This window comes from Eulemur rufifrons, chromosome 23 (genome assembly GCF_041146395.1).
Source record: "Eulemur rufifrons isolate Redbay chromosome 23, OSU_ERuf_1, whole genome shotgun sequence".
NCBI lineage: Eukaryota > Metazoa > Chordata > Mammalia > Primates > Lemuridae > Eulemur > Eulemur rufifrons.
Window position 1 is genome coordinate 21,969,421 of NC_091005.1, and position 12,414 is coordinate 21,981,834.

At 47.1% G+C, this 12,414-nt stretch overlaps 1 protein-coding gene across 1 annotated transcript in view; it reads left to right on the forward strand.

Moving 5' to 3' along the window:
- The window catches only part of PLCG2 (phospholipase C gamma 2), a 132,494-nt gene that overhangs the window by 91,578 nt on the left and 28,502 nt on the right, over positions 1-12,414 (forward strand). Inside the window, exons 20-22 of the mRNA XM_069497952.1 lie at positions 4,168-4,348; positions 5,795-5,866; positions 9,382-9,491. Coding sequence (XP_069354053.1) covers positions 4,168-4,348; positions 5,795-5,866; positions 9,382-9,491 — 363 coding nt within the window. The remainder of the gene's footprint in view (positions 1-4,167; positions 4,349-5,794; positions 5,867-9,381; positions 9,492-12,414) is intronic.

A 12,414-nucleotide genomic window follows, 5' to 3' on the forward strand; every position in this document is an offset into this window, starting at 1 on the left:
CTGGGACTCGAACTCAGACAGCCAGATCTGAGATGTGACAGATCTGGTTTCCTCCCATCTGCAGCTGCCGTCCGAGCGTCTCTAGGACTGTGGTTCTCTGCTTTCAGCCCGAAACATTTGGTTCATCCCTCTTCCACCAAGATGGGGGTGTCGGGGGGATTCAGCCCCCATTCATGGTACCATCTCTCCGTCTCCCCGGCCCAGGGTTCCCTGCATGCTCCTGTGATGGTAACAGCCCCGTGCTGAGTCCTGTACTATGTCCAGACACGGGGCTGCCCCCGAGGCCATCTCTGATTCAGCCTTTCGCTGCAGCCTGAATGAGTCAGTCAGCAGGGATAACAATTTGCCCCCTTCCGCCAGCAGGGAAACTGAGTCTAGCACAGTGTTTCTCAGAGCATGCTGGTGAGGGCTGTTGCCATCGTGTCAGGACGTTGAGCTTCCCTGGCCTCCACCCACTCCATGCCTACTGGGGGCCCGAAGTCATTGTAACAAGAAAAAACCCCTCCCTTCCCCCCACCCTCGGGCACACTCTCTTTTCAAATGCTGTCTGGTCATGGTGTGGGGTGGGGCATCGCTCCCCTTCACTGAGAAATGCTGTCTCTAGTGGAAGATTCGGGCACATAAGGAAGTCCCTGTAATATTGCTCAGTGAGTGCTACAGAGGGATCGGTCAGGCAGGGTGTTGGAGGGTGAGCAGGAGTTCTCCAGGGAAGCGGGTGGGGAGTGTGTTCGGGACAGTGGGAGAGCAGGGGTCTGGAGGAACCCCCCCCATATTGGCAGAGTTCCTCTCCCTGCCAGGAACCATCCTAGGCTCCGGGGGGTGTATACTGAACTTCTGGGTAGATTCCCACAGGAGAGGAGGAGCATCCAGTTTCAAATCCATGAGATGAAGAGATGCAGTTATCTGGGTGTGGCTGGGGGAGACGTCCTTCAGCAGGACAGGGACTTCTGGGGGAAGCTGAGGCCTCAGGCTGTGGCGTCCACTGACCTGGAGCAACATACTCCAGGGGGTTGGAAAACGCAGCTCGAATTCCAGCCCTTTTCCTGCCTCCCCTTCTGATTGGTCTTTTTCTGGGTGCCAAACGCGATTCTCAGGGCCCACCCTGAGTGACCTGAGAGATGACAATCCTAACACTCGCCATGAGACAGGGTTTGCAGAGGAAACACAGAGGACGGAGCCAGAGCTGGCCCAGCTCTTAACCTCAGCACCCCAGACCCCTTCTGCCCTGAGGAGCTCTTGTAAAAAGCTGTAAAATTAATTTTTAATTACATAAATATAGGAATATATTCTCTTTATAAAAAATTAAGACATTACAGTGAATACTGAAGTCCCCGTCGTCCTTCTCCTCTCAGTAGAGATGTCCTGGTAGAAAGCACAGATTTCTAGTGGGTGTCTCCATCTAGACGTTTAAAAAAAAAAACGTATTTATAGATATGTGAACCTATGGAAAATGGATAGTGCCATTTTATGTGTGGGTATTGTGTTCCATTTTAAAAACATAAAAATGGGATCAATCTGCATCTTAGTTTTCTACTCAGCAGTTTCTTTTCTTTCCTCTCTTTTTTAAAAGGAATAAATATTTAACAAAATATCACTGCAAATAAACCACCAAAACAGAAGTCTTCTAGCACTTGTTTTCACAGGACTTTTGGAAGAAATGGCTTAACAGAATACATTTTTTAAAACAATAAAATGTATGTCTAAAGTGCAAAATTTTTGAAAGATGAGTAGTATACCCGCAGAAACTATGCCTCTAGATATTTTCCTAATCTATTGAATCGACAAATAAATTTTGTATATACTTGTGTACAACATGATGTTTTGAAATATATATACACTGTAGAATGACTAAATTAAGGTAATGTATGCATTACCTCACATACTTACCATTTTTTTGTGGTGAGAACATTTAAAATCTCTTTGAGCAATTTTCAAGAATACAATACACTGTTACTGACTGCAGTCACTGTGTTGTACAATATAGATCTCTTGAACTTATTCCTTCTCACTGAAATTTTGTACCCTTTGACCAACATCTCTCTAACACTCCCAACCCTCCCAGACCCTGGTTACCACCATTCTATGCTCTACTTCTGTGAGTTAAACTCTCTTTAGATCACACACATAAGTGAGATGTAGTATAATTGTCTGTGTGTGCCTCACTTATTTCCCTTAGCATAATGTCCTCCAGGCTCATTCACGTTGTTGCAAATGACAAGATTTCTTTCTTTTTTTAAGGCAGAATAGTTTTCCGTTGTGTATATGGGCCACAATTTCTTTATCCATTCATCTATGGATGGACACGTAGGTTGATTGCACATCTGGGCTGTTGTGAATAGTGCTGCCGTGAATGTGGGAGCGCACATGTCTCTTTGAAAGACTGATTTCATTTCCTTTGGATGTGTGCTCAGTGGTGGGATTGCTGGATCATATGGTGGTTCTATTTTTAATTTTTTGAGGAACCTCCGTATATTTTTCATAATAGCTGTACTAATTTACATTCCCACCAACAGTGTACAAGGGTTCCCTTTTTTCCACATCTTCATCGGCACTTTTTATTTTTTTGATAATAGACAGTCCACTAGGTATGAGGTGATACCTCATCATGGTTTTAATTTGCATTGCTTTGATGATGAGTGATGTGGAACATTTTTTTATATACCTGTTGGCCATTTATCTATCTTCTTTTGAGAAATGTCTGTTCAGATCCTTTGCCCATTTTTAAATTGGGTTATTTATTTTCTTATTATTGAGCTGTTTGAGTTCCTTGTATATTTGGGACATTAACCCTTTATCAAATGTTCAGCTCACAGATATTTTTTCCTATTCTATAGCTTGTGTCTTTGTTGATTATTTCCTAGGCTGTGCAGAAGCTTATTAGTTTAATGCAATGTCATTTGTCTATTTTTGTTTTTGTTGCCTATGCTTTTGAGGTCACATCTGAAAAATCATCACCAATGTCATGGAGCCTGTCCCCTTGTTTCCTTCTAGTAGTTTTACAGTTTCAGGTCTTATGTTTAAGTCTTTAATTCATTTTGAGTTGATTTTTTGTATATGGTGTGAGGTGAGGGTCTAATTTCATTCTTTAGAAATTTTTTTTTATCAGAATTTTTACAAGAATTTCTTTTGAATTTCATTTATCTAGTTTTCCCAACAATATTTATTGAAGAGACTTGCCATTTCCCCATGGTGTGTTCTTGACACCTTTACTGAAAATCAGTTGATCATAAATGCATGAATTTATTTCTGGGTTCTCTACTCTGTTCCATTGGTCTATGTGTCTGTTTTTAAGTCAGTGCCATGGTGGTTTGATTACTGTAACTTTATAGTATATTTTGAGGTAAGGTCGTGTGATGCTTCCAGCTTTGTTTTTTCTGCTCAAGATTGCTTTGGCTATTTGGGGGTAGACTTTCTTTTTAGAAGACCCCTTTGGCTATAAAGTTAGGGTCAAAATATTTTCCAAATGTTTCTATTCTCGCTGATAAAAGCTAATGAGACTGAGGAATCTGTTCTGTTTTAGACTTTTTTTTCCTCTTGTTTCAAACGGATAAAGAAATGAAAGACTCATTTCTTTTTTGAAAAAAAGAAAAGTCATTGTTGGGCTAGTTGAGCCACTGAAGACAAGATTTAAGAATTTGGGGTTGGAGTCCAGAGTTCTGGAGAGGGATTGGCAAACACTTTCTGTAAAGGACCATAGGGTCAACATTTTAGGCTTTGCAGGCCATATGGTCTCTGTTGCAACTATGCGACTCTGCTATTGTAGTGCAAAAAGAGCCATAGACAATGTATAAACGAATAGTAGCTGTGTCTCAAGAAGACTTTATTTACAAAAGTCAGTGGTGGGCCACTTTTGGCCCACCCACACCTGATCTAGGCCTTTAGGATGCTCCCAAAGTCAAGTTCTCTAGTTGGGAAGAAGGAGAACGGTAAGGGGAGCTAGCTGCTGAGTCAGCAATATTTCTTCTGAGCCACAGATTCTTCTAGATCTGTTTTGAAAAGACCCACGTTATTTTTAACTCTGTCTTATATGCCACAGGAGGGCTGCACCCTGTTTATTACTCACTCCTCTAAGCGTGGATAACTAGGTTGCTTCTCATCGGTGGGGCTTGCAGAGCAATTGTCTGGCTGCCAGGACTTCCACACGTCAACCCTGTGGTTTTCCCCCAGGGCTCGGGGCAAGGTGAAGCACTGCCGCATCAACCGGGACGGCCGGCACTTCGTGCTGGGCACTTCCGCCTATTTTGAGAGCCTAGTGGAGCTCGTCAATTACTACGAGAAGCACGCCCTGTACCGAAAGATGAGGCTGCGCTACCCTGTGACCCCTGAGCTCCTGGAGCGCTACAACATGGTAGGTGGTTGACTCCCTGGTGACTTGGGGAGGTATCTTGTCCGAGGTTATAGTTCATCTGCTCGTTCATTCAGCAAACGTTTATGGAGCACTTTTCATGTGTTTGATACTGCCCTGGGTCCTGGGGATACAAAATGGAACACAACGGGTAAAGCTCCTGTCCTCATGCTGTTTATAGTCTAGAGCTGGGGGCCAAATGATAAATGAAATAAAAACGATACACATGCAGAGTGATGGGGAAAGGGTTCAGAGGGTGACCCAGGGGGATCTCACTGAGAAGGAGGGAGCCACGCAGCTGCCAGGAGGAAGAAGGAGCAAAGGCCCTGAGCGGTGAAACTGCCTGGAGGTGCAGAGAGGAAGCCAGCATGGCCAGCATGGAGTGAGCCAGGTGGGGTGGAACTAAATACGGATGCGGTCACCAGGGGCTGCATCACGTGGGGCCTGGCAGGCCATCGTAAGGCACACTGGCTTTTTCTCTGAGCCATTGGAGGATTCTGGGCACAGGAGACCTTTTGTGATTACCGTGTCTCAATTCCTATCGCACAGATTCGTTAATTTACTGAAAAGAGATTTATTGTGCCCCAACCATGTGCCAGGAACAGTTCTGGGTGCTGGAAGTACTATGAACAAAGTCTGCTCTTGAGCAATTTGGGTTCTGGAGAGGAGATACAGAAAACGTACAGTTACATAAATAAGATGTTTTCGGGTAGCGTGAAATACAGCAAAGCAAACGATACAGGATAGGGTGAAAGGGTGGGTGCCACATCAGGGTGGGGGTGATCAGAGAAGGCCTCCTTCAGGGGGTGAAAATGTGAGCTGAAATCTAGAAGATGGGGGTGACTCAGCCCTGGGGAGATGTGGAGGAAGAGGGGCCCTAGGTAGGGGAGTGCCCACCTGGACGTGACACAGGAACAGAAAGACGGCTGAGCCAGAGGGGAGCAGAGCGGGGAGGGATGGGTCTTGGCAGCCGTGTGCTGATAAATGTTTAAACAGCTCTCTGGGGGAAAGGCCCTGGTTTGCAGCATTTGCTACTTTCCGTGGTGTAAACACTTCCACAGTGGCCAATTTCAAGCTACCAATGGGCTGTCGTGGATCGTGGGGTGGGGTCAGGAGGGGACGTATGCAGTGGGCCTTTGCAAGCCATGAGCTTACTCCCGCATGCCATTGGAGCTTAGGACTGTGCTTTTACAAAGGAACACAGTGCCTGACGCACAGTAGGCCAGGATAGGGCCTTCTCTGATTTCGGGGTAGTTTCCAAGTTTGGGGGAACTTCCTTATAGCTTCTTACCATCTCTACCCACAGGAAAATTCTGTGAGGTTTCAACTCTTCTACCAAAGGGTAGGCAACCACAAGGAAGCCTGCATCCTTTTTATATGTAAGGGTTGTTCTAGGAGCATGGCTTGTTCTATCTATTTTTCTTTGTTTTCTTTTGTTTTTTCTTCCAGGAAAGAGATATAAACTCCCTCTACGATGTCAGCAGAATGTATGTGGATCCGAGTGAAATCAACCCTTCCATGGTACGGTGCCCGTCCTCCTGTTCCCGCTGTCCCCTAGTCACTAGGTTGACGTGGATTCCATTGTCCCCTGCCTTGTCCCATGGCAGTTATAACCAGGCAAGGGAATATTCTGGAAAACCTGGTTTAAAAAAAAAAAGAGAAGAAACGATGATTGACAATACGAAGTCTAGTTTCAGGGAAAAGGTTAATGGAGTTCCATCCGAATACGACTGTGCCTTGCTAAAATGCTGAGGTTTGATGAACCACCTTTGGGCCAAATGGCTTCTAATTAAAAGTCTTTCAAATGTTTTTTGCTCACTGACTGAGCCCGCGGTGTTTATAAATTCCATTTGGTTCGCTGACCTCCTTGCCGTGCAAACGCTATCTCCTCTTCCCACCCCGATGCTGTGGTGTAATTTCACGCAGGTAGGGATGGATTTTACTCTTAGCCCCCGGCTCCTCCTCGCTCCGGTTTCATCTCGAATTTTGTTTGAGCTTGGGGGACCATCTGGCGCACAGTGAGTGTACAACCCCCCCCCACCCCCGCAGGAAGGGCCCCTGGTTGTGGACTCTGTTGAAATCCGTTTCTTTTTTTTTTTTTTTAAATTTATAATCCTTGGCCAATGCAGATCTCTTTCAAAGTGAAGTCTTGAAAAATCGTGGGCAAACTGAGCTGGGTGCAAACTGCATGAAGGGATCTCAGCCAGCAGCAAAGACTTTTGCTAGAAGTGAAGAATGTTTTGGCGATGACAAGGGTCACCCCTTGTCCCTGTGTGTAGGTTTTGCAGATTTAACTGGGGCCTCTTAAGTAACTTCAGGCAGACTGGATCTTTTTCTCCTTGCTGGGATAGTAGACTTGGAGTTTATTTTGATGGGCTTGGGTTTTTTTCCTTTGCCCCTTGAAATATAATTTCATAAAACGCAGGCGGCAAGCTCAAACGTCCGTGAAGCTTAGGCAGACAACGTGAGCGAGCAGAGCTGGCCCAGGCATGAGAAACATTCCACTGTATCTGACAAAGGGGGTGCAGGTTTGGGGACAAATGGCAGCTGGCATTTGCCTTCCTGGCAGCCAGATGGCAGGGGTGACGGAGACTTTTGGAAGCTGAGGAACACAGACCCCATCTCCAGGGTAGCCACTCCACCTAGCACCGGATTGTCACCTCTCGAGAGGACAGGCCAGGTCTTCCGATTTCTCAAGCCAGGCCAGAAATCTGGATGTTTTGTGTGAAATCTCCCAAGTTTTAAATTGTGGCAGCTGAACCAAGTTTTAGAGAAAATCTTCCTACACTGAGTGAGCTGAGTAAAACACGATCGTACGCCGAGTTTGACCTCAAGCCGCCAGTCTGTGATGAGTGTCTCAGTGTGAAATTATTACTGTTATGACTGAAAAATGATGTAGCAGTTAAACACATTGAAAAAAGGAGAGAGAATCAGCCCTCGTCTCACGACGGGTGAGCAGCAGCTCTCTGCATTTTCGGGTCTTCGTCCCTTCTGGTCTCTGCCCACCTGGACATATTTTCCAGTCGCCGCCACCTGTCCCCGCCATCTTTATTGTATGTTACTTACTTGCTGCTTGGTCACACGTTGGTTTCCCCATCGCTGATCTTCTCATTGACCATTGTGGTCGAACCTGATAGGCCAAGTGATTTAGATGAAATACATAGATTAGAATTTTAATTAAAAAAAAAAAAGTGCTGGGCGATTCTGCCAGCTTAGCTATTTCCCCATCAGTGGCCATGTGGGGTGTTTCCAGCCTTTGCCTCTCAAGTTGACACTACAGTGAACTTCTCCATGCATAAGACTTGGGGTCTCTTTTGCATATTTCCTTCGGGTAAGTCCTTGGAGCTGGGATGACCAGATGGACAATCGTAGGTAACACACGCCAGGCGTTGTTCCAAGCTCTTGGCAGCGGTTTGCTCATTAATCCTCAGAGCAGCCCCGTGAGGCAGGTACCACTTTTGTGCCCATTTTACAGATGACAAAACTGAGGCATGTAGAGGTTGAATAATTGCCGAGGTCACACAGCTAGGAAGGTGCGGAGCTGGAAACGGACCCAGGCAATCTGGCTGTGAGGTGTGTGCTTTTAACCAGTTGGCTCTGCCACACGCCCACTTGGTCATCTGGTGGATGGCTCGTTTCTCCTTAGTCGATGAGGGGCCTGACATGAGGACCTCTCCTGCCATCTGCCAGGCTGGAGGCTTCCTCCCCGTGGAAGTCACTGCAAGGCACCCACCACTGGTGTACCTTCCTGTGGCCTTGGAGCCTGGCTCTTGTCTTTCTGTCCACCCTTGAAGCAGGATATGCAGGCAGAGTCTTCTCTGTTTGAGGGGCGTTGGGGAGAGAAGGGCAGTGGCTCTGTCGGCCTCCGGTGGGAGATCCCCATGGCAGGGCTTCTAGACCCCACGTTGCTTCCAGTGGAACATCAGGAACTAGGGCAACAACTCACATGAATTGATCCAGGTCTGGACTTAGCCACTTACCAGCTGGTTGATCCTGGGCAAGATATGAATACTTCGTTTCTCTGTGCCTCAGTTTCCTCATCTGTAAAATAGGCATAATCATATGACCACCTGCCTGTTGGGGTTGTTGTGAAGATTAAAGCAGATGCTATAAGACTTAGAACGATGCTTTGACTATAGTGAGCCCTTAAGAAATGCGGGCTGTCGTCAGTTTTATCATTACGTGCATTATCTCACTCAGTAGTCTCAGCAGCCCTGTGAAGTACATACAGACATTTAATTCCCATTGCACAGATGGGGACATGAGGATCAGAGAGCCTCAAACTTGCGAAACCACTAAGGGGCAGAGCAGTGATTCGAACCTACCTGTCTGACTCCGTAGCGCGTGCTCTGAGAGACAGTTCCCTGGATTCCTTGTGAAATCCCTGCTCCCGTTTCCTGTGGGTGGGAGGAGAGGGAAGCCGCTGATATAAACAGGCTTGACAATTTCAGAGGTTTTCCCATTAATATTTGCTTGCTGTGTGGGTGTTCGTTTTGTCACGGATTTATGCTTGTGAGCAGAAGGCATTAAAGAAAATTCATTGAAGAAAAATTTTTATCCCAAGTAAGTTTTACCTTACTTATTTCTGCCAGCAGAGACCCCCTTGTGATGCATTTCGCAGAGAAGCGCCTCAGTTGCTCATGCAAGGTGTCCTGCGGTAGTCTAGTTAGGGGACCACTGGCTTACATGAAAGTAGTGGTGACGGCCCCAGGACGGCCCGGCAATGGTGTTGCCCTTGAACTTCTTGGAGGATTGTTGAGCACAGGCACCATGGTGGTGGTCATGGCTTAACCTAAAGGGCACAGCCTTTCTTCATTGAGGAAATTGAGCAATATTAGGTCACTCCTATGTGACTTTTGGGGACTTCGGTTCCTTTGCAATGCCAGTCCCTTGCCAGCAGATGGTGCTATAACCATGGACCGAAGCCCGCTGCTCCCTCATGGGAAGAACCAAATGGTGCCAAGGAACGCAGATGCCTCCTCCTCCTCCTGTCGCCCGGCCTGACCTTTCTTTTCCTTCTTGTTTTTCCTTGAAAGCCTCAGAGAACCGTGAAAGCTCTGTATGACTACAAAGCCAAGCAAAGCGATGAGCTGAGCTTCTGCCGTGGCGCCCTCATCCACAATGTCTCCAAGGAGCCCGGGGGCTGGTAAGGCTGAGTGGGGGCTGGGCTGTGTGGCAGGTGAACTTGACCTCTCCCTTCTTGGTGACAAGACTCAGGTGCTGGCTGAGCTCTGACTCCCTTTGTCTGCCACTCTGGGCTGGCTCTGACTTATTGTGCTAAGTCCTTGGGAAGGTGGCTTGGTGCATGCACCATTTGGGAAAGCGGATAAACTACAATGTTAACAGTTATCATTATATCACATATCTTTTCTATCATCATATATTGTATGCTATTATAATTACATCAGCAGCTACCATTTTTTGAGGTCTTACTCTGTGCTAAGCACTCTGCTAATAGTCTCCATGCATTGTCTAACTAAATCTCCCCTGTAGCCCTGTGGTTGTGAATGTGATTTTCCCCACTTTACAGATGTGGTAAGTGAGGCTTTCCAAGGTCACATAGCTACTAAATAGCGCAGGCTCTGCCCATTTCACAAGCTTGTGCGTTATTTTAAATTTAAATTCTTATGCTATTGCTCAGTCCTATGGTCTATGCAGTGGCCCCATCCTGAATTGAAGAAAGTGCATTTTTAGGCAGTTACTTGAATGTGCTGGGCTTTAGATACCTCGTCCCTTTTTTCACCTTAGATGAAAAATTCACTGCTTGTTGATACGTTCCTGGCAAGTGGTTTTGTGGGGTGACTTCTACCTGAGAGCAGTAAGAACTTGCTCATAACCGTGCACACTGGCAGAGATTCAAGCACCTCGCAGGACTGGCATTTCTTCCTCCCACAAAATAGCTGGACCTGACTTAAAAATTTTATCTGAATAGTAGTGCGTAGGGTGTATTGAATGCTTGTATGTATCAAGTACTGTTTTAAGCACTTTACTGGAAATAACTCATTTGATCTACGTGATGAACATATAAGGTTGGTTCTGTTGTTGCCTGCATTTTACAGATGAGGAAACTGAAGCACAGAGACATGCAGTAACTCATCCAAGGTCACACAGCAGGCTGAGATTTGAAACCTTCTGACTCCAGAGCCCATATTTTTAACCTCAGTTATCTTCTAGGTCCTTCCCTGCTTTATTGCAAGGGGCCCTAATTCAGGGATTTCCAAACTTTTTCTTTAAAAATGAGAACTTCTTTCAAAACCAATTCTTACCTGGATCCCTAGCATCAAAAATTGGTAACAGCACAAAATCTGAGAACTACAATATAGTGAAAGGAAAAAAAAAGAGAAAAGGAAAAAAAAAAAAAAAAGCCGAAAGCAGAGTTATCTGTAGAAGATGGAGCAGGGCTTGGAGCTGCCCAGTCTGGTCCCCCTCTAGACATCCGCTGTCCCCACTGCAGCCCTGGGGTTCCTCCTTGGAGCCTCCCAGGCCCAGTTTGCCAACCATTGTCGTCCATCTGCCTCTCCCCAATTCAGCGGTTTGGCTTTGCCAACGTTCCTCCCTTCTAAGCAGCACAGCCGGAGTTCAGGCCTCTCCCAGGCCCCCTGGCACTTCCTCATTGTGCTCCTGCACCTGCTCTGCCCAGTCCTGGTCCTCACTGGGTGGGTGGAGCCTAGACAATTACTCCAATTCACAATTTTGCATTGTGTGTGAGACAGCCTCATGCCTCTGATGCGGAGTGATCCAAATGTCTAAGGCTAATGTCCTGAGATGAATTAAGAAGCTGGCGGAAGTTCCTCTGGCGAGGGACTGGGGGAAAACCGCCCATTTCTCGTTCTCTTTCTGATGACAGTACTGCCGCCGAGGGGGCTGCCTGCGGTCGGACCACCTTTTTTTTTGCATCCTCCCAAACTGGTTCCCCTATAGCTGGGGGGAGTGAATAATTTTTGTCCAAACCAAGATGTTTTTGAGAGTGAAGGGAATGCTATTATTAATAGTTACACCCAGGCAACAGGTATAAAGTGCCCAGTCATAGGCAGATGGTACATACGGTCGCCCTAAATACGGCCAGCCTTGCCCGAGGTGGGTGTGGAGCAATGACGGCAAGGAGGGCGTGACAGGGCTTCCCACCAGCAGTCCTGTGTTTCCGCCAGGCGAATGGAACCATCAGCCCTGCTCACTCAGGCCAAAACATTTAGGTGCTTCCCACCAGTGTGGAGTGCAGATTTGACTAAGATCCAAAAAGGTCTGGTCCAGTGGGGAAGACAGGTGTGTAATTATAAATTAAATGTAAGGTGTGAATGCTCAGATGGCTGTGGGGACAGGATGCCGGGGGAGCACAGAAGAGTGCTCAGCCTAGGTGGCAGTCAGGGAAGACACCTGGGAGAGGAAGTGCCCGAGCCGAGTCCTACGTGGTTAGTAGGAGGAAGGTGGGTACAAAGGGCAGGAACCAAAGTCTTGGGAGCTGGGCAGCATGGCAGGGACATGATGGGGACAGCAGGTTATCTGGAATGAATGTCAGGTTTGGGTCATGGAGAGTCGGGAGGGGAGGTCCAGGAGTCCTGGGATCAGCGTACGGGGCTCTGGTTGCCAGGCTAAAGGGTCTGGGCTGGATTCTAAAGGCCCCAGGGTGCCATCGTACAGCATGGTCAGAGGTGCATTTGGGGAGCCCCTGGCTGTAGAAAGTGGCCCACAAGATGTCCAGGCTGGAAGGAGGTGGCCTGAATGCCAGGATTGCCTTGGGGTGGGGGGGAAGAAACTTGGAGGTGCTCGCAGTCTCGGGGGCACATTCATGGATCAGTTATGTCCCTTGTTATTAGTGCTGTTCTAAAGTACAGGAGCAGTATTTTAGCTGAATAATAACACGAACTAGTGCTGTTAGGCACTTACTGCGTACTAGGTAGGCACTGATCCACGCTGTTGGCGTATGCTAGTTTAGGTAGTTCCAGTAGACTCATTGGAGCAGAGCACGGGTGTTATCTCCATCCCCATGGGGAGTGTGGGACACGGAATGTCCACATAGCTGGTCGTGGGGCTGGAATTTGATTCCAGGCTGTCTGGCTCCAGAACCTTCT